Source organism: Erythrolamprus reginae, chromosome 3 (assembly GCF_031021105.1).
Source record: "Erythrolamprus reginae isolate rEryReg1 chromosome 3, rEryReg1.hap1, whole genome shotgun sequence".
Taxonomy (NCBI): domain Eukaryota; kingdom Metazoa; phylum Chordata; class Lepidosauria; order Squamata; family Dipsadidae; genus Erythrolamprus; species Erythrolamprus reginae.
In genome coordinates this window covers 213,103,416-213,127,897 of record NC_091952.1, presented here as the reverse complement: position 1 = coordinate 213,127,897, position 24,482 = coordinate 213,103,416, and the positions used below count along the sequence as shown (strand labels likewise).

The 24,482-nt window shown below is 40.4% G+C and overlaps 1 protein-coding gene across 1 annotated transcript in view; it reads right to left on the bottom strand.

The window, feature by feature from the left end:
* The window catches only part of CHD7 (chromodomain helicase DNA binding protein 7), a 184,683-nt gene that overhangs the window by 80,036 nt on the left and 80,165 nt on the right, over nt 1-24,482 (bottom strand). Inside the window, exon 5 of the mRNA XM_070747811.1 lies at nt 18,148-18,569. Coding sequence (XP_070603912.1) covers nt 18,148-18,569 — 422 coding nt within the window. The remainder of the gene's footprint in view (nt 1-18,147; nt 18,570-24,482) is intronic.

The following is a 24,482-nucleotide window of genomic DNA, read 5'->3' as shown; positions in this document are numbered from 1 at the left end:
GTATTTGGGGTTTAAGTAATTTTTGTCTAATAATGCCCAAAAGAAAACATTCAGGGTTTTTTTCTATTGTTATTTTAAGTATTTCGTCAATCCAAGTTCCAATTTTATTCCAATAGGTTTTAGCTTTTGAGCATTGCCACCATAAATGGAAGTAGGTGCCTATTTCTTGGTGACATTTCCAACAATAAGGTGAAAGTTTATTATTTAGTTTTGTTAATTTAATCGGGGTAATATGCCACCTGTAAAACATTTTAACTAAATTCTCTTTATAGGATGTGGCAATAGTCAATTTATAATTTCTGCTCCAGAGTGTTTGCCACTCCTCTTCTTTAATTTCTTTTTTGAAATCCATATTCCATTGTTTTACATTGATTTTTGTGTTAATATTATCCAATTCATTATAGTTTAGGTAGCAATAGAATTTTTTAATTAATTGTTCTTGGGCTTCTGTACATAGTTTGTCTAACGGGGCATTTTTGATTATTCCAGGGTTACTTTTGTCCTTGTTAAATTTAGTTTGTATCTGTAAGTATTCCCACCACTCCATTTTTTGACCTAAATTTTCCAATTCTATTCTTGATCTAATTTCCCCGTTGGAATTTAATATATCCTTGTACCTTATTATATTGTTTTTTTAATGGAAATTAGGATGCACATATGCTTCTAATGGGGCATACCATGTAGGGATTCCTTTGTAAAGTTTAAACTTAATTTTTTTCCAAATAAGTATTAAAGATTTCCTAATCAGATGGTTAGTAAAATATTTATGGGTCCTCGGCTTCTCATCCCAAAGATAGTAGTGCCATCCTAAGTGAAGGTCGTGACCTTCTAAGTTAAGTAATCTGGTGTTAGCTAGGCTCATCCATTCTCTCATCCAAGTTAGTGAAGCGGCAATATAGTAGTCTTTCCAAATTGGGAGTGCCAGACCTCCTTCATCTTTTCTATCCTGTAGGTATTTTAGTCGAATTCGAGGATGCTTGTTCTGCCAAATGAAGTTACTAGTAATTTTGTTCAATTTTATAAAGAATTCCTGTTTCAATTGAATTGGGATTGTTTGAAATAGGAACAATATTTTGGGCAAAATGCTAAGTTTTATAGCCGCGATCCTCCCAAGTAAGGAGAGTTGTAAATTTTTCCATTTCAACAAGTCGAGTTGTATTTTATCTATTAGTTTATTATAGTTGTTTTCTTTTAAACTGGACACTTTATTTGTCAAATTAATGCCTAGATATTTGATTTTTTTAACTATTTGAATATCAAGTTTGGCTGTTAAGATAGCTTTCTGCGGTTCTCTCATATTTTTGGTTAAAATTTGAGTTTTTGTTTTGTTTATTTTAAGACCTGCTGCTGTGCCATATTCTTCTAGGACGGCCAGTAGTTTAGGTCCTGATGCTAAAGGTTCTTCAATGATAAATACCAGGTCGTCCGCGAACGCTTGTAGCTTATAAGTTTCATTTTTGCATTTTAGCCCTTTTATATCCTCCTTTTTTCTAATGATTCTGGTTAGAACTTCTAATGTTAGGATAAACAGTAGTGGGGACAGTGGACACCCTTGTCTCGTTCCTTTGTGAAGGGAAATTTTTGTCAATATGTCTCCATTAAGGATGATATATGCTGCTTGGTCTGTATAGATGGCTTTTATTGCGTTTATGAATTTAGGGCCAAATTCCATATATTCAAGTTGTTTGAATATAAATTTCCAGGACACGTTATCAAAAGCCTTCTGAGCGTCTTGTGCTGCACAAGCAGAATTTTGTAGTTATTCAATTGTCTGAGGTGATACAGGTGAAGAATGTTCAAGCATCCTTTCTTATCCATGTCTTCTACAAGCCTCTATAATGGTTGTATAAAAGCATGTATAAAATGTCTCCTGTTCACAAAGATAATTCTTACAACGCAAATAAAAACCTAAGTAAAGTATTTTATAAAATCTATCCTTATTTTTATATAAATGTTCTATTAACATTCTTCACAGATTAAAATTCATCTCTATCTACAAGAATGTAGGAACTACATTTAGTTCTGAACCTCAGTAAAGTAAGGGCTGCCTCCAACTTTCCCCTTCCATCGCTCCCTCTGCACACACACACCTGAGTCCTTTGGGCTGTCCTTCACCCTGCCTTGTAGGCAGTAATGGGCAGCCAAAATTTTCACTGCCACACTATGGGTGTGGCTTATTTTGTGGGTGTGACTTAATGGTCATGTGACTGAGTAGGAGTGGCTTGCCAGCCATGTGACCAGGTGGGAGTGGTTTGAACGATCATCATCGTTCAAGTGAACTGTTAAGTCCTCGACTTACAACCTTACCAGTGTCACTCGCTGGGGTGACAATTGCTTCACGTTTCCCACGCTCTCCCTCCTGGTTCGCCCCCCCTGCCTCAGGCAGGTAGCTAGGTGAACGAGTACTGCCAGAAGCGTAAATGCTGCCAGCGCCGCTTCCACCCACACCTTCTATTTGCACCTTAGGTGGGAGGTGGACACGTGAGGCTGGAGGGGAGCTGGGCAGGAGAGGGGGAAGCTCGTCCCAGGCCAGGAAGGAGGGAAGAGGAAAAATCCAAGGAGCGCAGATGCAGCAAGGAGAGCCAAGACAAGACCAGTAATCCAGGAAGTGACAGCTGCCGATCAATTGGAACTCCGCATGCATCTTCATTTTTGCCGGAGGAACTGCATTCTACCCTGTCCTGCCTGCTGCCCACCCCTGCTTGTAGGGCAGGAAACAGCCCCAGAAATGCACAGCCTGTACATAGTCACAGATACCCTGCACTCCACGACATCTACTGCTGTATGCTCTGCTATCTCAGTAAATCTTTTTGATCTTTCTGTTCTGCTGATGATGAGGCATAAGGAAGCTGGCTTTGTATTGTGAAAAAGGGGGATCAGGGCTGCTTTCAGCTCCCCACTTTTTCAGTGTAATCCAAAGCAAAACCCAGCAGTCAGGCAGGCCCACCTGAAAAACAGTGAAGGAAAGGGTAGCTGATGCAGAGTGATGAGTAGAAAGATAGGCAAGGGGGAGGAAGGGGGGGAGGCAGGGGGGGTTGGAATGCCACTATAATGATAAGTGTGGCTGGGGTGTGAAGCATCAAATATTTTATCACAGGGTGCTTCCGCAAAAGACAGAATTTAGGAAATTGTTATTCCATTTGTTCAGCCCCATCATGATTTTAAAAGGTCACCGTATGAGTAGTGGTCAAATCAAAGACTACCTCTAGCTTTCCCAAACAATTCATTTTTCTCTTCACTTTCTTCTCAAAATTGTGTCTGTTTTCTCTCAGAATACTATTTCTTATTCTGGTTCATTAACTACATTTTTATAGGAATAAACAACTGCACATAGAAACATAGAAACATAGAAGTCTGACGGCAGAAAAAGACCTCATGGTCCATCTAGTCTGCCCTTATACTATTTTCTGTATTTTATCTTAGGATGGATATATGTTTATCCCAGGCATGTTTAAATTCAGTTACTGTGGATTTATCTACCACATCTGCTGGAAGTTTGTTCCAAGGATCTACTACTCTTTCAGTAAAATAATATTTTCTCATGTTGCTTTTGATCTTTCCCCCAACTAACTTCAGATTGTGTCCCCTTGTCCTTGTGTTCACTTTCCTATTAAAAACACTTCCCTCCTGGACCTTATTTAACCCTTTAATATATTTAAATGTTTCGATCATGTCCCCCCTTTTCCTTCTGTCCTCCAGACTATACAGATTGAGTTCATTAAGTCTTTCCTGATACGTTTTATGCTTAAGACCTTCCACCATTCTTGTAGCCCGTCTTTGGACCCGTTCAATTTTGTCAATATCTTTTTGTAGGTGAGGTCTCCAGAACTGAACACAGTATTCCAAATGTGGTCTCACCAGCATTCTATATAGTGGGATCATAATCTCCCTCTTCCTGCTTGTTATACCTCTAGCTATGCAGCCAAGCATCCGACTTGCTTTCCCTACCGCCTGACTGCACTGTTCACCCATTTTGAGACTGTCAGAAATCACTACCCCTAAATCCTTTTCTTTTTCAGTATTTGCCAACACTGAACTGCCAATACAATACTCAGATTGAGGATTCCTTTTCCCCAAGTGCATTATTTTACATTTGGAAACATTAAACTGCAGTTTCCATTGCTATCTTAATATACTCAACTAAAGCATCTTGCTCTACAACATAGTATACATCTGTAAAACCATATATGATTGTTATTTCTCTTTCATACTTAATTCAGAAACACTTTAGGTCAGCCAAATAAATTATCAAAATATTGGAATATAGTAAATGTATGAAAAAAAAATCCAACAGCATTATAATCTATAGTTTTAGTAATACTAGGCTGATTCCTATTAAATGCCGTCCCTGGGACTTTGTTTTGCAGCCATTTGGTTATTATTCATAAGTTATTTCATCATATAGGTGGAGTTTCCTTCAGTTCCTTTATTTTTCTATTAAACTTCATGAATAAACTGCCATGCTGCCAACTTTTTATATCAGCTACTTTTAAAACATTTTACTAAAACTAGACTGCAAGAACTTAATCATACATTTCTTAAATTTAACTCTTAATGTGAAGCTATAGACAGTACTGCTATTTTATAAATTAAGGAAATACAAGTGTTCCAGGTCAACAACCCATATATGGCTCATTTATTTATTAGTTAGATTTATATGTCACTTTTTCTTCAGGAGCTCAAGTGGGCGTACTTGGCAATCCCACTGAAGCTAACCAAAACAAAGCTTCCATCTCCAGTCCTTATCCTAATCCAATTTTTACACCATGCAAGTAATGTACTAGGATCACAACTCAAAGCAGATTGTTAACTGAATTTGATTTATTTAAATTTGATTGAAGTATTTAAATACAATTAACATTATTTTCCTTCTATTTAATAACTTTGCCTTTGTATTATTTTAGAATCAAAATTTAATGGCAATTTTTGGTAATATAATTGCTTTCAGAATTTTGTGCAACTTTGAGTTTATCAGTACCGGTATATGCAATTATGGATGGAATAATATACAGTATAACTCTTTATTAAACATCTAGTGATTCACATAGATTATTTTACTATAATAATTTAATCATTGCAGTAATATAGGTAGCATTTCCACAGCAGAATTTTATAAAATATTACAAGACACATAAGTGATGTTATGTTAGAAGTATTTAATGATTTGTTACTGAAGGCCAAAATCCCAGATAAATGGACAGAATTTATTTATTGATTGATTGATTGATTTATTGATTGATCTGATTTGATTTGTATGCCGCCCCTCTCCGTAGACTCGGGGCGGCTAACAACAGCAATAGAACAATTCAAGACAAATCTAATAATTTAAAAACATTTAAAAAAAAACATTATTAAAGCAGACATACACACAAACATACCATACATGAATTGTATAGGCCAGGGGGAGGTATAGTAAGACCTCACCTATCGCGGGTGTTACGTTCCAGACCCGGCCGCGATAGGTGAAATCCGCGATGGGGAATTTATCCTCCTTCCCACCAGCTCCGGATGCCTGGAGGCGAGCAACAGCTAACCTTTCCCCCCCACTACTACTTACTCTGCGCCTGAAGAAAAGAAGGGGAGGGGGGCAAAAGAATCGCGGCCCCCGAGCATTCCCGACCCACTGCTGTTCTTTGCAGCAGTTCGGCCAAACATCGTCTTTTTTGCCTTGCCCCGGCTGGAAAGTCCCTGGTGAGCTGCCCCGGCTGGTTCTTTTTTTCTCTCTCTCTCTCTTTTCTTTTTTTTTCCCCCTCCACCCGCCCAGCACTTCCTCTTCCGCCCTCGAGCCCAGTCTGGAAATCCCCGCCACGTCGCGTTCCTTTCTTTGCTCGCGCTCGCTTGTTCGCGTGCTGCCGGGAGCTTTTTCTACAACCCCAAGCACACCGCCGCCGCCGCCAACCACTAAGCGCGCCTCCAAAGACTGCCTTCTCGGCACTGGCGAGGCGGGTTGAATGAGGGGACGGGCCTCCGCTGGAGCTCAGTCCCCGCCCCGCTCATCATTCGGGAGTCCCGCTGGAATTATTCTAGCGCTTGTTTGTGTGGTGAAATGATTCAAATGAAGCTTCTCTCTGAGCATGAGCTGAGCACTTGTCCTGCCCTTCCAAACTTCTAAGCGCCGTATCTGTGCCAACGCTGACTTCAAAACCCGCAATGAAGTGAAGCCACGGTAGGTGAAGCACGATATAGCGAGGGACTACTGTATCTCAATTCCCCCATGCCTGGTGGCAGAAGTGGGTTTTAAGGAGCTTACAAAAGGCAAGGACAGTGGGGGCAGTTCTAATCTCAGGGGGGAGCTGGTTCCAGAGCGTCGGGGCCGCCACAGAGAAGGCTCTTCCCCTGGGACCCTGCCTCCCAAGGACACGTCCATCTGTCCGTCCATCTGCGGGGGGGGATTATTTACCCCCTCAGAGAGGGTTCGCCTCTTGGGCGTCCTTCTCGATCCACAGCTAATATTAGAACACCATCTTTCGGCTGTGGCAAGGAGTCATTTGCCTGGGTCTGCCTGGTGCACCAATTGAAGCCCTATTTGGACAGGGAGTCTTTGCTCATGGTCACTCATGCCCTTATCACCTCAAGGTTTGACTACTGCAATGCTCTCTACATAGGGCTACCTGTTCGGAAATTTCAGCTCATCCAAAATGCAGCCGCACGAGCAATTTTGGGCCTTCTGAGACATGTCTATATCTCATCATCACTCCATGGACTGCATTGGCTAACGATCTGTTTCCGGACACAATTCAAAGTGTTGGTTATGACCTATAAAGCCCTAAATGGCATAGGACCAGACTATCTCCGAGACTGCCTTCTGCCACACGAATCTCAGCGACCGATGAGGTCCCACAGAGTTGGTCTCCTTAGGGTCCCACCGACCAAACAATGTCGGCTGGCGGGACTTAGGGGAAGAGCCTTCTCTGTGGGGGCCCCCAGCCCTTTGGAATCAGCTCCCCCACGGAGATTCATACTGCCCCCACCCTCCTCGCCTTCCGAAGACTTTAAAAACTCATCTTTGCCGCCAGGCCTGGTGTTCCCTTGATCTTTCCCCCGACAAATGAATGCTTTAGTTTGATTGTTGAATGAATGATATTTATAGTTTTTTAATTAAAATTTTAAAGATTGTTTTTTAATGTATTAATTGGATTGTTATTATTGTTTCTTGTTTTTCTGTATATGCTATGAGCCGCCCCGAGTCCTTGGACAGGGACAGCATACAAATCCAATTAAATCTAAATCTAAATATCTAAAGAAGATTCTGACTTACAACAAATAAGAAATTATAGACCAAACTCTTTATTGAATGTGGTTTATAAGATTTTTGCTTCAATTATGGCAAGATGGTTGAAGAGACTATTGAATGAATTTATTCATTCGGACCAAAATGGCTTTTTACCTAAAAGACAGATAAGAGATAAGAATTGTCTTAAATATGTTGGAGTACTATGAAGTTCACTCTGAAAAACAACTAAGGTTATTGTTTCTAGAGACACAGAAGACTTTGAAAACAAATGAATAAGGAAATCCATTTAGTAAGCAAGATTGAGAAGTGGTTTTGGTGTACCTAATCGGGAATTATATTATCAACCAGCAGCATTAACATGGTTGAAATAATGGATTCTGCTAAGAAATATAAGATTGTTAACTCTGGAAGGTGATGATTTGCAAATAGATTGGCACACTTTTTTAAAGTATGGTAAGAATAAAATACATTCATGTTTTCAGAAGCATTGTTTAAGAAACAGTCTGTTAACAGTGTGAGAAAAAGGAAAAGGAAAACATTATATGGAAATATCAATGTGACTTTCAGCAATGGAAGCACTCATATATCCAAATTTTATAAACTTAAGAAATGTTATAAGATATAAGGATATTTTGACAGAGAAAGGAAACTTATTCATTCAACTTATTTGTTATAAGTTGAATTAGAGGAAGAAGTGGTAAAAGAAACAATGATAATTTGGGTGAGGAATTTTGGATACATGATGGAATTGGATAAATGGCAACAAATATGGAAAAGAGATTACAAACCAACCATGGCAACAGCATATAAAGAAAGTATGTACAAAATGTTTTATAGATGACATACGTCATTCAGAAAAATAATCAGAAATGTTTGAAATGTCAGCAAATACCAGGTTCTTATTATCATATTGGGTGGATGTGTAAAGAAGCAAGAAAATTTTGGACTAAGATACAAACATATTAGGAGAAATACTTGAAGAAAAGACAGAGTTAAAACAAAAAATCTGTCTTTTAGGAATTTTACCATAAAATTAAAAAATAAGATAACTAACAACAATACAAAACAATAAATAATTTTTAAAAAACAACAAAAACAAAAACAACAGAGTTGGAAGGGACCTTGGAGGTTTTCTAGTCCAATCCCCTGGTAGAGCAGGAGACCCTACACTACTTCAGACAAATGGTTATCCACCCTTTGCTGCTTGTTCTACTCTCAGGTGCTATGGAGAATAGCCTGACTCCCTCTTCTTTGTGGCAACCCCTGAGATATTGGAACACGCTTTCATGTTGAGTTTCCCATCCATCCCTTCGTCCAAGCCATTGATGAAGATTTTGAAGAGTATTGGGCATAAAACAGACCCTAAGGGTAGGCCACTGCATACTTCCCTCCATGTAGATGTAGTTCCATAAAGCGTGAGTGCAGTTGGTTAGCCAGTTTTGAATTCATCTGCTGGTGTTGCTGTCTAGCCCACATTTTTCAACTTTATCTAGTAGTTGGTTATGGTCTAATTAATCAAATGCCTTACTGAAATCCAAGTAAATTAAACTGACAGCATTCCTCTAGTCCACCAATTTTGCCACTTTGTCAAAGAATGCAATAAGATTAGTCTGGCATGATCTGTTTTTGACAAACTGATGTTGGCTTTTGGTTATTACTTTGTTTGCTTCTAGGTGTTTCTTGATTCATTGGTTGATTATCTTTTCCAGAATCTTTCCTGGCATTGAGGTCAGGTTAATAGGACTATAGTTTCCTGGATCTATTTTTTTCCCTTTTTTGAAGATGAGAACTCCATCAGCTCTTTTCCAGACATCTCTGGCAGTTCCCTTGTCCTCCAGTATCTTTGAAAGATGTAGTTCAATGGTTCTGAGAATTTGTCTGCCAGTTTCTTCAGAACTTTGAGGTATAATCCATCTGATCCTTGTTCTGTTTGTGGCCTTCCGATAAATTTCAATCTTCAGAAAATCACTTCTTAGTAATAAAACTCTCTTTATTTCACTCAAGTAGGATATATGAATGCAATGCATAGTTTAAAAGTAATATAGAAGTAGAATTCTATCTCATTAAAAAAAACAGTTTCGACTCTGGGTCTGGGAAGCGCGCCAAACTCAGTCATTATCACATTCCTTAGATAGCCCCATCTCATTTACTCAAAACAAAGGCAGTACTCACTGAATAGTTTTGCTAGCACAGAAATCCTGCACAGAATGTCTTTGGAGACAGAAATCATGATTTTTATAACTTCTTTTCAAGCACAGCAGTTTGTCAGCTCTTCCATGGAACGAACGTTGAGAGTCCATGCCTCCATGCCTCCATTTTCCACAACCCTTCCTTTATATTGCCTGGAAGTGACATCACACCTCAAAGAGCTAAGGCTGTGAATTAATACCTTTTGCTCTGGATCTCCTCTCGCCTTTTAGCCATTTTTCTATAGTGTGGATTAATCCAACTATTTTCCATTAATATGTCTACCCCACTGTCTGACAGAGACCAATCTCCCATTGTCACATCAGCCCCCTCAGGCTCTTCCCAGTCACTGTCTGCCTCACTCTCTCAGCTTCCTTTGGCAGCCCCTCTGGCCCAGGGTACCCTGGCTTATTCTCTTCAGAATCAGGCATGACCTTAGGTGGACAAGGATCACTCACAAAAGTCCTGGTGATTTGAACTCGTCTAGGGTAGACAGGTGCTCACTTATAATTTTCTTTCCTGTTTTAACTTGTGTTCCTGATATGATTTTGTGATGTTGTTTTTTGTTATTTTTTACTTTTGTCGCAAGCCTTTGTTCATTGTAAGCCTTAGCTTTCTTCAGTTCATCTTTATAGGCTCAGACTATTTGATGGTATTCTGCCTTAGTTATTTCCCCTTCTTTCCACTTTTTATACTTGTCCTTTTTGTCTTTCAATTTGTCACAGAGTTTTCTATGCAATCGGGACCTGTTAGTTTTCTTCTTCATTGGTATTGTGCTAGTGTAGGCTTTTATAATCTCGCTTATAAAATTTCCCAAGCTTCTTGTTCTCCTTTTGAAGATTCTCATCCATAGAACCCTTCCCAAGCTCTCTCTTAAGTTTATTGAAATTAGCTCTCTTAAAGTCCATGACTCTAGTTTGAGTTTGTTCTACTGCTTGTGTTTGCATAATGTTGAATTCCAATATTGCATGATCACTTGCCCCCAAGGTTCCTGTTGCTTCAGCATCTTCTATCATTTCATCTCTATTAGTGAGAATTAAGTCCAATATGGCTGATCCTATTATTCCCTTCTCTACTATTTGGCTAACAAAGTTGTCTGCTAGGTTTGTTAGGAACCTGTTGGATCTTCCATTTGGTGCAGAGCTTGTCTCCCAGTTGATGTAAGGGTAATTAAAATCCCTCATTATTATTGTTATGTGCTTCCTACATACCTTAGTTAGCTGACTAGCAAAAAGTTCATCTACTTCCTCTGTTGGGTGGTCTATAGTATAGACTATGGCAATGTCATTTCCCCCACCCCCTTTAATATTGATCCAAATGCATTCAAGATAATTTTCATCATTGTTCTCTATTTCTGTAGAGATGTAGTCATTTCTTATATATAGTGTACTCCTCTTTTATTTGGTCTATTTCTTTTAAACAATTTAAATCCCTCTAGTTGTATATCCCAGCGACCGGTTAGGTCCCACACAGTTGGCCTTCTCCGGGTCCCATCAACAAAGCAATGTCGCTTGGCGGGGCCCAGGGGAAAAGCCTTCTCTGTGCGGCCCCAGCCCTCTGGAATCAACTCCCCCCAGAGATTAGAATTGCCCCCACCCTCCTTGCCTTTCGTAAGCTCTTTAAAACCCACCTCTGCCATCAGGCATGGGGGCAATTGAGATATTCTTTCCCCCTAGGCCTTTATAATTTATGCATGGTATGTTTGTTTGTATGGATGTGTAGTTTTATAATAAGGGGGGGGGGGATTAGTTGTTTTTAGTATTGGATTTACATGCTGTTTTTTATTACTGTTGTTAGCCGCCCCGAGTCTACGGAGAGGGGCAGCATACAAATCCAATAAATAAATAAATAAATAAATAAATAAAAAATAAATAAATAAATAAATAAATAAATATTCCATTTGTCAGTCTCATCCCAACAAGTTTCCATAATGGCAACTATATCATATCTTCTCTCATTTACTTGAATTTCTAATTCACTCTGTTTATTCCTCATACTCTATGCAGTGGTGTATAGACATTTGAGTCAATTTTGATGACCTTGTGTTTACTGTTTACATGACCAGTTTTGTGTCTGACTGGCACTACTTTCTTGCCACTTTTTGATTAATGCACATGATATGGCACTCATTATTAAATGTTTGGCTTTGCTTGCTAGCAGGGCTGATAAACTTACCCACAAATATATCTATATTGCGTGCATTGTTAACCATATTAATTTTACATTGCCTGGGACAGAAATGCTCTGTATCAATTAAATCTATGTCCCCACAGTTCAGTTTAATATTATATTTAATAATATATAGTAACATCAGCTAGGATTGTATTTGCACAAAATTGGAAAACAGGAATGATTCCTGGAAATGAGGGAAGCCTTTGGAGCCTGGGAAGGGTGAAACACGAGCCTATTGGGCCCACCAGATGTTGGGAAACAAGCCGTTTCTGGCCTCTAGAGGGCCTCTGGGGTGGGGGAAGCTGCTTTCACCCTTCCCAGGCATTGAATTATGGGTGTGGGCACTCGTGCATATGCTGTATCGGCAGCCAAGAAAAAAAAGGTTCGCCATCACTGCTCTATGCCAAATTATAAAGTTTTTATGTAAGGAATTAAAAATCAGGCAGATAACATTCATGATACACACAGCAAGTAGTACTGAAATCAGGAACATTTAATACCTCCCTCCTGTAATGATTATACCAGATTCTTCTTAATTCTATATATATGCTGTGGGTTATTAGGATAATGGTAGGTTTGGGCCTCTGTATGTCACCCCACTGAATTTGAAAAGAAACATTCAAGATATAAGCGAAGTGAAGACCTTTAACTCAAAGGGTTTCACAAGTGTGATATTAACCATTGAGAAATTGCAGCCACTTTAATTCACCCAGACCAAAACTTATCACTTTCCCAATATACAAATCTACTGGTAACTATTAAAAGGATCAATAATCCAACAAAATGAGCCTCAGGGACTAAAAAGTAGAGCAGAGAAAGCTATATAAATTATGCACTATCTTTTAGGATATACAGTGGTACCTCAAGATACGAACCCCTTGTCTTACTCGTGATATGAACCCGGGGTTCAGAAAAATTTTGCCTCTTCTTACGAACTTTTTTCGAGTTACGAACCGGTGTTCGGAGACTGCTGGGAAGCCGCGCGGCTGTTTTAAAAGGTGACAGCCGGGCGGCGGGGCTTCCCAGAAGCCTCCCGAACCGAACCCGAGGTTCAGAAAATTTTTGCCTCTTCTTACGAACTTTGTTCGGGTTACGAACCGGCGTTCGGAGACTGCTGGGAAGCCGCGCGGCTGTTTTAAAAGGTGACAGCCAGGCGGCGGGGCTTCCCAGAAGCCTCCCGAATGCCGGTTCGTAACTGGAACAAAGTTCGTAAGAAGAGGCAAAATTTTTCTGAACCCCGGGTTCGGTTCAGGAGGTTGCTGGGACGCCCCCCAGGCCGGCTGCGACCTTTTAAAACAGCCACGCCGCTTCCCAGCTGTCTCCTGAAGCCAAACGCGGAAGTTCGGCTTTGGCGTTTGGCTTCAGGAGACAGCTGGGAAGCGGCGCGGCTGTTTTAAAAGGTCGCAGCCGGCCTGGGGGGCTTTCTAGCACCCCCCCGAACCCCAAACCCGGGTTCGGGGGGGCGCTGGGAAGCCCCCCAGGCCGGCTGTTACATTTTAAAACAGCCGCGCCGCTTCCCAGCAGTCGCGGAAAGCCGTTTATTTGCGGGGGGGTTTTGGTTGCACGGATTAATTGACTTTACATTGTTTCCTATGGGAAACAATGTTTCGTCTTACGAACCTTTCGTCATGCGAACCTCCTCCTTGCACCAATTAAGTTCGTATCATGAGGTACTACTGTATCTTTGCAAATCTGTGGTAGACTTATAGTATTGCTTCATATCTGCTGTTCAGAACACACAAAGTAACTATAATATCCATTACTGTACTATAATAATGTACTTTTTGCTGTGTACAGCAATCATGTGTTTCATATTTTTTCTTATCTGTATCACAGCAATACATCAAAAAGATTAAAGAATTCAAAAGCTTTTGTTTGATAGATTAATCACTTGGCTTATTGATCCACTTGATTTAATTGTGAACATTGTTGGATAGATTTATCATTTCTTGGAACTCCTTAACATATATGCACAGGTTTTTCCACAAGTTTTTAAGATTGCCTGCATTTAAATTCAGTTGAGTGACTTTAAGCTTAACAATATGAACATGCAATGTATAGAAAAAATATCATATTCAATTTGTTTAACCTAACCTTGTTTGAGTACTAATAGTTCTAGCCTTTTATTTTAAAAATATGTTGGGTTCCATTCCACAAAAAATAAAATGTCCTTATCATGGGGGTTGGAATGCTAAAGTAGGAAGCCAAAAGATAACCGGAATAACAGGCAAGTTTGACCTTGGAGTACAAAATAAAGCAGGGCCCAGGCTGGTAGAATTTTGTCAAGATAATATGATGGTTATAGCAAACACTGTCAAGTATGAACAAAATATCCCTGATGACTATACAGTAGAGGTGACAAATATATTTAAGGAATAAGATCTGATAGACAGAGTGCCTGAAGAATTATGGACAGACGTTCGCAACATTGTACAAAAGGTAGCAACTAAAACCATCCCAAAGAAAAAAAAATGCAAGCAAACAAAATGACTGTCTTAGGAAGCTTTACAAATACGGAGAAAAGAAGGGACGCAAAGGGGAAGGGAAAAAGTGAAAGCTACACCAATTGAATGCAAAATTCCACAGAATAGCTAGAAGAGATAAGAATGCCTTCTTAAATGAACAGTGCAAAGATATAGAAGAAAACTAGAGAATAGAGAGGATCAAAGACCTCTTCAAGAAAATTGGAGATATGTAAGGGAACATTTCATGCAAAGATGGGCATGCTAAAGGATCAAAATGGCAGGGATCTAACAGAGGCAGAAGAGATTAAAAAGGGATAGCAAAATTACACAGAAGAACTATACAAGAAGGAGCTTAACATCCTTGATAACTACAATGGGGCCAGGAATGGGTTCTACATTTTTTACTATTGGTTCTGTGGGCGTGGCTAGGTGGGAGGCATGTGAATGAATGGACATAGCCAACTTGATGTCATTCACACACAGTCACCTAGCCACACCCATCGAAACAGCGGCAAAAAAAATGTGTTTCTGAGAGAAGAAAGGGGAGGGGAAAGAGAGAAGAAAACTTCCCAAAAATAGATTGCCAGAGGATTTACGGTGTGGAAAAGAGATACATTTTCTATGTGCTCTACATGGGGCTACCAAGAGTGTTCAGAGACTTCAGCTAGTGCAAAATGCAGCGGCACGTGCAATAACGGGTGTACCATGGTATGCCCATATTACTCCATCTCTATGCGAGCTGCACTGTTTGCCAGTTGGTCCCCAAGCACAATTCAAGGTGTTGGTTATCACCTTTACAGCCCTAACTGGCTCAGGCCAGACTATTTATGGGACCGCCTCCTCCCTTATACCTCATTGCAGCCAGTAAGGGTCCACAGAGTCGGCCTTCTCCAGGTCCAGTCCGCCAAACAATGTCAGTTGGCGGGAGCTCGGGGGAAGAGCCTTCTACTTCTCTGTGGCCGCTCCAACCCTATGGAATCAACTGCCCCCAGAGATTCGCATTATCTCCTCCCTACCAGTTTTCCGGAAAGCTGTTAAAACCTGGCTTTTCCGACAGGCCTGGAATTAAGATTGATTGTTGTTGATTGATTGTTATGGTTTTATAATACATGTGATTTTAGTGATTTCTTTTACTTATATTGTATTTATACCTGTTGTAGTGTTCAGAGTCCATTTGGAGTGAGCGGCATATAAATGCAATCAATCAATCAATCAATAAGGAAGACATGCCTATGTTCATAAAGAAAACCCTGAAAAAGCCGCAAGATCCAGAGCTGCCAATCTCCGGTAAGATGCATGTCTTACAGCCCTCCTGCTCCATCTGCCACTCCCGAATTGCAAGATGTGCAACTCCACCCATCCCTCGCCCTACTTCCCTTTTACCTTTTACCTTTCTTTAATGCACCCTGCTTCCCTTCCCAAACTTCAGGAGGCAGCTGCTCCCATCATCACGGCCTGTGGAAGAAGCCTCCGTGCCACAAAGCTCTCTTGGCGGTAGGGGGGGGGGGGGAAGAGGCTTGCCTCTTCTTCCTTCTCTCTGCTAACAGAGGTTGGACAGAAAAGGGCAGTAAGCCAATGATCTGCCGGCTACCTTGAGTAAATGTGTTCATGGGTGCTTAAAACCCCAGCTTCTGTGCATGTGCAGAAGCAAAAAACAGAATGGCGAAGCTTATGACGCCGCCGAGAGAGCAGGTTCGTGGGCGTGGACAGCTGGCCATCACTCCCAGTTCAAAGAGCGGGGAGAAATTCCTGCTACCCGTTCTCTAGAACCGATCTGAAATGGTAGGAACCACTGGCCTCAAGCCAGACCTGGAATATAAAGTCAATGTGGGCTGTTAAGTTGTCACCTTGGTTTGGCCAAGAATGACTGACAGTGTGTATGGTTTTTTATGGGGTATCAATGCAGTTTTATACTGCTTTTTACTCTTATTATGATTGTTATTATATTTTTATATTGTTTTATTATTATAAGCCTCCCAAAGTCCATTTGGAATTGGGCAGCATATAAATATTACTAATAAATGAATAAATAAATGTGCCTTAGGAAGTCTGAGTGACAACAAAATTAGTGGAGGTGACAGTAATCCAGCTGAGCTATTTAAAACCTTAAAAGATAATGCAGTAAAAGTGCTACAATGAATATGCCAGCAAATTCGGAAAACTCAACAGTGGCCAGAGGATTGGAAAAGGTCAGTTTACATTCAAATTCCAAAGAAGGACAATGCTAAAGAATATTCAAACTACCATACCATTGCATTCATTCACATGCTTGCAAAGTTATGCTCAAGATCCTACAAGCTAAGCTCCAGCACTATGTGGATTGAGAACTACCAGAAGTACAGGCAGGATTTTGAAGACGCAAAGGAACTAGAGATAAAATTGCCAACGTACGCTGGATCATGGAGAAAGCTAGGGGGTTCCAGGAAAAAATCCAACTTCTGCAGCATTGATTATGCTAAAACCTTTGATTGAGTGGATCACAGCAAATTGTGGCAAGTTCTTAAAGAGATGGGCGTACCAGATCATCTTATTTGTCTCTTGAGAAACCTATATGCGTATCAAGAAGTAACAGTGAGAACTGGACATGGAACCACTGATTGGTTCAAAATTGAGAAAGGGGTTTGGCAAGGCTGTATACTATCACCCTGCCTATATCATTTATATGCAGAGCACAACCGGAGAAAGGCGGAGCTAGATGAATCACAAGTTGGAAGTCAGATTACCCGGAGAAATATCAACTGCACCAAGTGAAGGAGAAATATCAACTTCACCAAGTGGAAGATCCAACAAGTTCCTAACAAGCCTAGCAGACAACTTGGTTTCCCAAAAAGTGGAGAAAGGAACAAGGGCATCAGCCATATTGAAGTTAATTCTCACCAACAGAGATTAAATGATAGAAGGTGCTGAACCTACAGAAATCTTTGGGGCAAGTGATCATGCAATATTGGAATTCAATCTTATGCAAAAACAAGTAGTACAACAACGTCAAACTAGAGTCTTGGACTTTGAGAGAGAGCTAATTCCAAAAACCTAAGAGAGAGCTTGGGAAGGATTCCATGGGTGAGAATTCTCAAGGGGAAAACAACTCAAGAAGTTTGGGAAATTTTGAAAAGTGAGATTATAAAAGCCCAGTTTCGTACAATACCAAAGAAACCATCAGGGCTGCATAAAGACTCTGACTAATTGAAGGACAAAAAGAAGAAATATAAAAAGTGATAAGAGGGGCAAATAACTAAGTCAGAATATCAGCAAATAGCCCAGACTCATTTTACCCACTCAATTTTTCCCAAAAAAATGGGTATGTTTTTGCCTTCTAATTCCCCCATCTAGCATTACTGGAGGAGGAATTCTGGGAGTTGAAGTCCAAAGTCTTAAAGCTGTCAAGTTTGAAGTTTGTAAAAAGTGTACATAGTTGTAAAAGTATACCATATTTGTACACTGGTATTTTATTAAATATATTACCACACCATTTGGTCCAGAATACTTTTCCCTTGCTTTCTACCTCTAAAATATAGGTCTTATACTCCAGTGCCTCTTATACTCTGAAATATACAGTATATATACATTATGCCTGCCTTTTCTTCCTTGTTTAGCTAAGAATCTTGTGATTCTCATAAAGATAATTTAAAAGCTGCGATAAGATCCTATCTCATGACAAACTTAAAAATACTTTATGAGTTTATTCAGGGTTCTGGTTATATTTACAATTGGAAATTGGAATGAATGATATAGCCTGTCTCCCTGCCAAGATAGTATTATAATGATAAAGGGACCAATTCTTAAAAACAAGTTAAGAGAAAGTGATTGGGTAGCTTAGTGTCCTTGTATTAACTTCCTCTTCTCAAAATCAAAATCCTGATTGAAATTAAGGTTTATGTTTTTCTGCCCCTTAGCTGGGTCCAAATTAGCCTATAATTCAATACATTATGAAAACCACAAAAGTAAAACATTTTAGTTTGTGTTAATTAATTCTAAGTCAATATAAAACAGGGCTATAATAAATCTGAAAACATTTTCACTAATTTAAATATATTTAGTATTAAACTTGCAAAACAGTATTTCACTGGAACTATTTGTTGTCTTCCATACCTTGCTTTTTTGCTGGTCTTGGGTTTTGGTGTAGTGTGTTTTACTTTCTTCTCCTTTGGCTCTTTGGGGATCTTGGGTGTCTTGGGTTCCTTGGGCTCCTTTTTCTCCTTGGGTTCTTTCAAATCCTTTGGATCCTTTTTCACCTTAGATTTCTTCTTTTTCTTTTTTTCTTCTTGGGAGCCTTCTAGGGCTTTTCTGGTAGGATCCTGATTATCAAGACCACTGGGAAAGCCTTCCTTACCAAATCCTTTGCTGGGACATTCTGCAACAATATGATTGTTTTTCTTTTTCTTTTTCTTCTGCTGTGGTTGAAGCTCAATTGAGGGAAGGTAGTCATCACTTTTCAAGAGTTGGGCATTCGGTCCACTAACCTGAGACATGTCTGGCACTGTTTTTTCTAGGAAGGGTTCCGATGGAGAATGCTAGGAGCAAAAAATGAACATTAAATAAATAAATGCTTTAAATTAATTCAGGAAAAATATGCAGGTTATAAATCAATATAGAAAATACATTTCATGTTTTAAATGGAAAATCATTCTAGAAACTGCTAATGAAGCATATTTCTGCTAGAACAGGAACTGAAACATGAAAGATAGGGCTACTTCAGTATGTTCAAACCTGAATAAAAAGGGGCAAAGATGAATATAAGTAAATTCATGGCAAGCCACATACTCCGAGATTCTCTTTCAATCTACCACATGGTGCAAGTTTTTCAAGATGAGTTCTCTTTCATCTTCAGAAACTAATGACACAGGATTCCAGATTTACCTCAAATATAAAAAATCTCCTCTTCTTCAACTGTGTATAAATGAAGAGCACTTTTATATAAGCAAGATAAATCCAGTTATCTATAGTCAAATCTATAGCTCTTCATCACTATGAAAGAAGTAAGGCAGAATTATGAAACAAATTAATAACAAGCATTTTGATGATTTGAAAAATTGGATTTTCCTCTCATATCAATAGAAATATGACATCTCCACTTATTTGGTATGTTCAGAATTAATTACATAGGTGCAAGTTGTACAAGCTGTAAATTAGTTTCATAGTGTCATTTGTTTCATAAAATTCTAAATATTTTCTTCTGCTGATTGTTTAATATTTTCATTTATCTTCTTTTTACCTAATTCCATTTTTTCCAAGTCTGCCTTTTTTTGTATTAATTTCTACGTTGCTGTTGATCTAAATGATCTCCACAATAAATTGATCATTTATAAATCTCCACATTTTTTTCCAGATTTTGATTCCAAGATAGTTGTTTGCTCTGATAACTAAGCAAAGTGACTAAGTTAGTGGACCAGCGAAATTCCGTGGACATAGCATACTTGGATTTCACTAAGGCATTTGACAAAGTAGATACAACCTTCTTAATGTCTATAGAGATTATCAGTCATACAGGTCACAATTGTCCCAAAGGTGTTTTTTCAAAAAGCAGATGGACTTTTCTAGTTTTTCTATGAAGACATTTCACTTCTTATCCAAGAAGCTTCTTGGGTGAGAAGCTAAAAGTCTTCAAAAATATGGAATAGACAGCATCGCCACCAAATAATTTTTTTTAAAGAATAAAGCACAAAAGCAATTTAGGTTTTGGAAATGCTAAAAGTAAAAAGTTGACCCATTGCTTAGACAAGACTATGGAAGAATAACAGATGATGGGACAGTGAAAACATTTCAAATCTTACTTAGCTTGTTGCTTCTCCCAAAAAAGGGAATTTTGTTCAAATCTATATAAGCAGAAAAAAATGACATAAAAAGAGTGGCAATCCAAAGTAAAGAAATAGCTGGTAAACACCAAATTTAAATGAACAGGTATTTCCAGGACCAGGTAATTACATCTGAATCTAAAACGAACTTGAGAATATCCCAGACTTGTGATATCTGAAAAATTATGGAAAACAAGTTCAATATCAGAAGATTATAGAAATAACCTGGAAGGAAAAAATTAAGAAGAAAATAGTGCTGGAGATATTTAGTGTCTTTGTATCTCTGCTTTCATGCCTTCATGTAGAAAAAAAGCAGTGTTATTCACTGCAGAAGACATGACAAGGAATAATGGGTTTAAATTATATCCAGTCATATTTCCCAATATCAAGGAGTGTTCAACAGTGAAATAGAATGCCTTGGAAGGTGTGAACTCTCCTGTGCTGGAAGCATTTAAAGAAAAATCGGATAGCTATCTGTTATTGATGTCATAGAACTGATTCCTGCAATTGATAGAATATTGGATTAGATCAGGGTTGTCAAACTCAAGGCCTGTGAGCTGCATATGGCCTGCAGAGTGCTTAAATTCAGAAATATCAAAGGACCAACTCGCGGTGTCTCTGCTAGCCAAAATGGGCCATGTGTAGCCCCCGTGCAGCCCATTTTCGCCCTCCATTGCTGACTGCAGCACTCTGCCGGCCAAAAACATGTGTGGTGGCGTCTCTGCACATTCTGTTTTTGGCCAGCAGAGTCCTGATGGAGGATGAAAACGGGGTATGCGGATGCCTCACAGGACATCTGTGCATCTTGTTTTTGGCTAGAAGTGCTGTTGGAGGCCAAAAATAAGCCGCGAGGGGTAATTATAAAAGGACTAATAAAGAAAAAATGTAGCTGTTTGTAGAATATCTTGCAAAAATTCTGCATTATTATTGAAAAGAAAAAGAGATGACCCAGATTAACAGTCAGGAAATCAGATAATTAGAGATTATAGTCAGAATCCCATTCAACTCATAGATGGTAGAAGTATTGAAATCATGTAAAACCCCATACATGGGGCATGACTCAATAAACCAACTGTACCTTAAGGGAAGATGAATTCTATTTATCAGTGATGGTGAACCTTCTTTGGTTCATGTGCCAATATGGTATGTATATGCATGTTAGCCCTTGTTCACGTGCTCACACTCATTTTCTCCTCCCACATATGTGCACCCTGCCACGTTTCCCCCTGTGCTTGCACACAATCCCCCTTCACCTTTGCACATGCACACAGGCCTCACTGAAACCTTGGACGGTGAAAAAAACAGCCGAATGGGCAAACCGGAAGTTCTGTTTTTCTGAACTTCTGGTCTGCCCATTGGGCTGTTTTTCGTACTCCAGGGCTTCAGGGAAGCTTCCCTGAAGCCTCTGGAAGGCAAAAGGGCCTTCCCCAAGGGAAGGCCCTTTTGTTGGCCAGCATGTGCATGTGCACTGAAGCTGACATTGGGCAATGCCTCGTGTGCCCTCCGACATGATTCCGCGCGCCACCTGTGGCACGCATGCCATAGTTTCACCATCATGCTATATATACCATCCCTTCCTGCAATTGCTGAGTACCATGACCTGAATAGTTTTTAACATTAGTGCACTGTATATAGTATTTAAAGTGTGAATGTTTCTGAATACAATTCTCAATATCATCCCATAGAATCCTATTGAATAACTTCTGGCTGCCAACATCTGACGATTCCAATAAGGATGGAACTGGTAACATGGTGCCTCCTCAAGATAACTGGGAGATGTCATAATGTCTGGTGTCAATAAATATATAATACAGGAAGTCCTTGACTTATGATTGCAGCTGGGAATGGAGCTTCCATTACTTATATGTTTGCTAAGTGAATCACACCCAGGTTTTGACTTGCTTTGTCACAGACCTTGAGTGAATCTTCATAGTCATTAATCAAACCACACAGTTGCTAAACAATCGTGTTTCTTTCATTTACTTTGAATGTTGGAAGACATTTGAAAACATCACAAATGGCCCCAGGATAATACAAGCATTATAATACATGGGAAATTGCACTTCTACAAATCAACTTTGGAAAAGAAAAACTTGTATTATGACAATAACCAAGTAAATAGACTTGATTTCAAAGTAGAGATCTATAACAAACCCTGTTTGAACTTTAAAAAATAAGGAAACTGACTTCTAACATGGATATTTTGTTCTTTTTAAAGCTGCTATGTTAAGTTTAAAGCTGCTACTTTAAATTAGATGAATTTTAAAAATAAGTTTTACCTTCGAAGAATGACAAGGAATTAATAAAGGTTCTTAAAGACCGGATGGGGTTCCATCAATAAAACATGCATCTTATGAGAGTAAAATTCTGGTTCTATTCTATACATTATAGGTGATATATAGAAAAATAAGAACAAAAAAAAACAAACATGTGCCATGAATTATTGGCCCCTATGAGAAATTAAAATATTGAACCAAATGTGATTCCAGTAAGCTTTTTGAATGAGATGAAGGAAGGTGACAAGGAGAAATGGAATAGGCCTTTTTTAGAAAATGTATTTATTTATTAAATTTATAAAGCTGCCCAACTCCATGATGACTCTGGCAACATAGAATGGTAGTACTACAAAATAGGCGTTGATTGCTTACCTGAACGCCTCTTCTCGTACGGTGAGCGGGTACAGCAGTCACATGGGTTGCTCATGTCCAATCCGGTGGAACTGAGCCTAGTGTTAAAAAAGCTTGCCGGATCCGCCCCTTCCCCAGAATTCGCGAATCCATAGACTAGGCTCAGCTGTGAAGCTCTGTAGTGTTCAACTCTCATTGTTAGAGGAAGAAAGATATAGAAAGGTAAAGAAGACACATACAAGGGCGGGAAGTGACTGCTGTACCCGCTCACCGTACGAGAAGAGGCGTTCAGGTAAGCAATCAACGCCTATTCTCCGTACTGAAGGAGCGGGTCCAGCAGTCACATGGGACATACCCAATAGATGGTCCCTAGGGTGGGATTAGATTGCTATCGTGTGAGATAACGGATTGGAGTACCCTTCTGCCGAAGGCAGCGTCCGCTGAAGCGTAAGAATCAATCTTGTAGTGCCTGATGAAGGAATTTGGCGAGGCCCAAGTGGCTGCTTTGCAGACCTCCTCCAACGGGGCTTGAGTCGCCCAAGCGGCCGAGGTGGCTGCGCTCCTGGTGGAATGCGCTGTGATGTTCCTTGGAACTGAGAGGGAGGCCGACTCATAGGCCTTAGATATAGTCCCTCTGATCCAACGGCCTATTACTGTTGAAGACACTTTGGCACCCATGACTCTGGGGTGATAGGCTATAAAAAGTGCTTCTGACCTCCGAAAGGGTCCTGTGCGTTGGATATAGATTCTCAGCGCTCTGATGAGATCCAGGGTGTGCCATTTAATTGCCAAGGGATGGTCTCGTTGGAGGCAGAAGGAAGGTAGGACAATATCCTGAGATCTGTGGAACATGGAACTGACCTTGGGTAAGAAGGTGGGGTCCAGTCGCAAGACTACCTTGTCCTGATGAAATTGACAAAGGTCCTGCCTGATTGAGAGGGCAGCCAGCTCCGAAATGCGTCGGGCAGAGGTAATAGCCACCAGGAATGCTACCTTAAAGGATAGGTACCTGAGGGACGCCGATTTTAGGGGTTCGTATGGTGCCTGCGTGAGGGAATGGAGAACCCGTGGCAAATCCCAGGATGGATACCTGTGGACCTTGGAAGGTCTGAGGTTGGCTATGCCCTTGAGGAATTCCTGAACTTCAGGGAAGGATCGGAGAGGCTGTCTGCGGGGACCCCCTAGGACAGATGAAATGGCTGCCAGATGACGCCGGAGGGTGCTGGTGGAAAGTCCTTTATGGAATCCTTGCATGAGGAAGGAAATAATTCTGTGTATGGGGATGCACAGAGGGGAGAGACCTTCCTGTAGACACCACTGGTGAAACTTGGACCACGTGTGGTCGTAGATTCGATTGGTCGAACCCCTTCTGGCCTTTAAAATGACCTCCACTGAATCTGGGTCATGACCACGCAGTTCTAAGTCTCTCCTGATAACAGCCAGGCGGTGAGGTGGAACCACTCCGGGTCTGGATGGAATGAGGCCCCCTGCCGCAGCATATCCCCCGAAACGGGGAGTCGCCAAGGGTCCTGGACGGACAGCTGTTGGAGATCCGCGAACCAGGGCCGGCGGGGCCAATGAGGGGCGATTAAGATTACTCGGGCCCTCTCGGTGAGGACCTTGTGAATCACGTCCGGGAGAATTGGAATTGGAGGAAATGCGTAGAGTAGGCCTGGAGGCCATGGACTCCGGAGGGCATTGATTGCTTCCGCTCCCGGGGATGGAAATCTGGAAAAGAAGCGAGGGAGTTGGGCGTTCGCATTGGTCGCGAAGAGATCCAGGATTGGTAGGCCGAATCTGAGGCTGATTTGATGGAACAGGTCTTGATGGAGGTTCCACTCTCCTGGGTCTATCGTTGCTCGAGATAGCCAATCCGCCTGGACGTTGAGGCTCCCCGAGATGTGGTCGGCTAGGAGCGACCGAAGATGTTTTTCCGCCCAAAGGCCTAACTTGAGGGCCTCCCTCATGAGAGCCTTGGATCTCGTGCCCCCCTGTCTGCAGATAT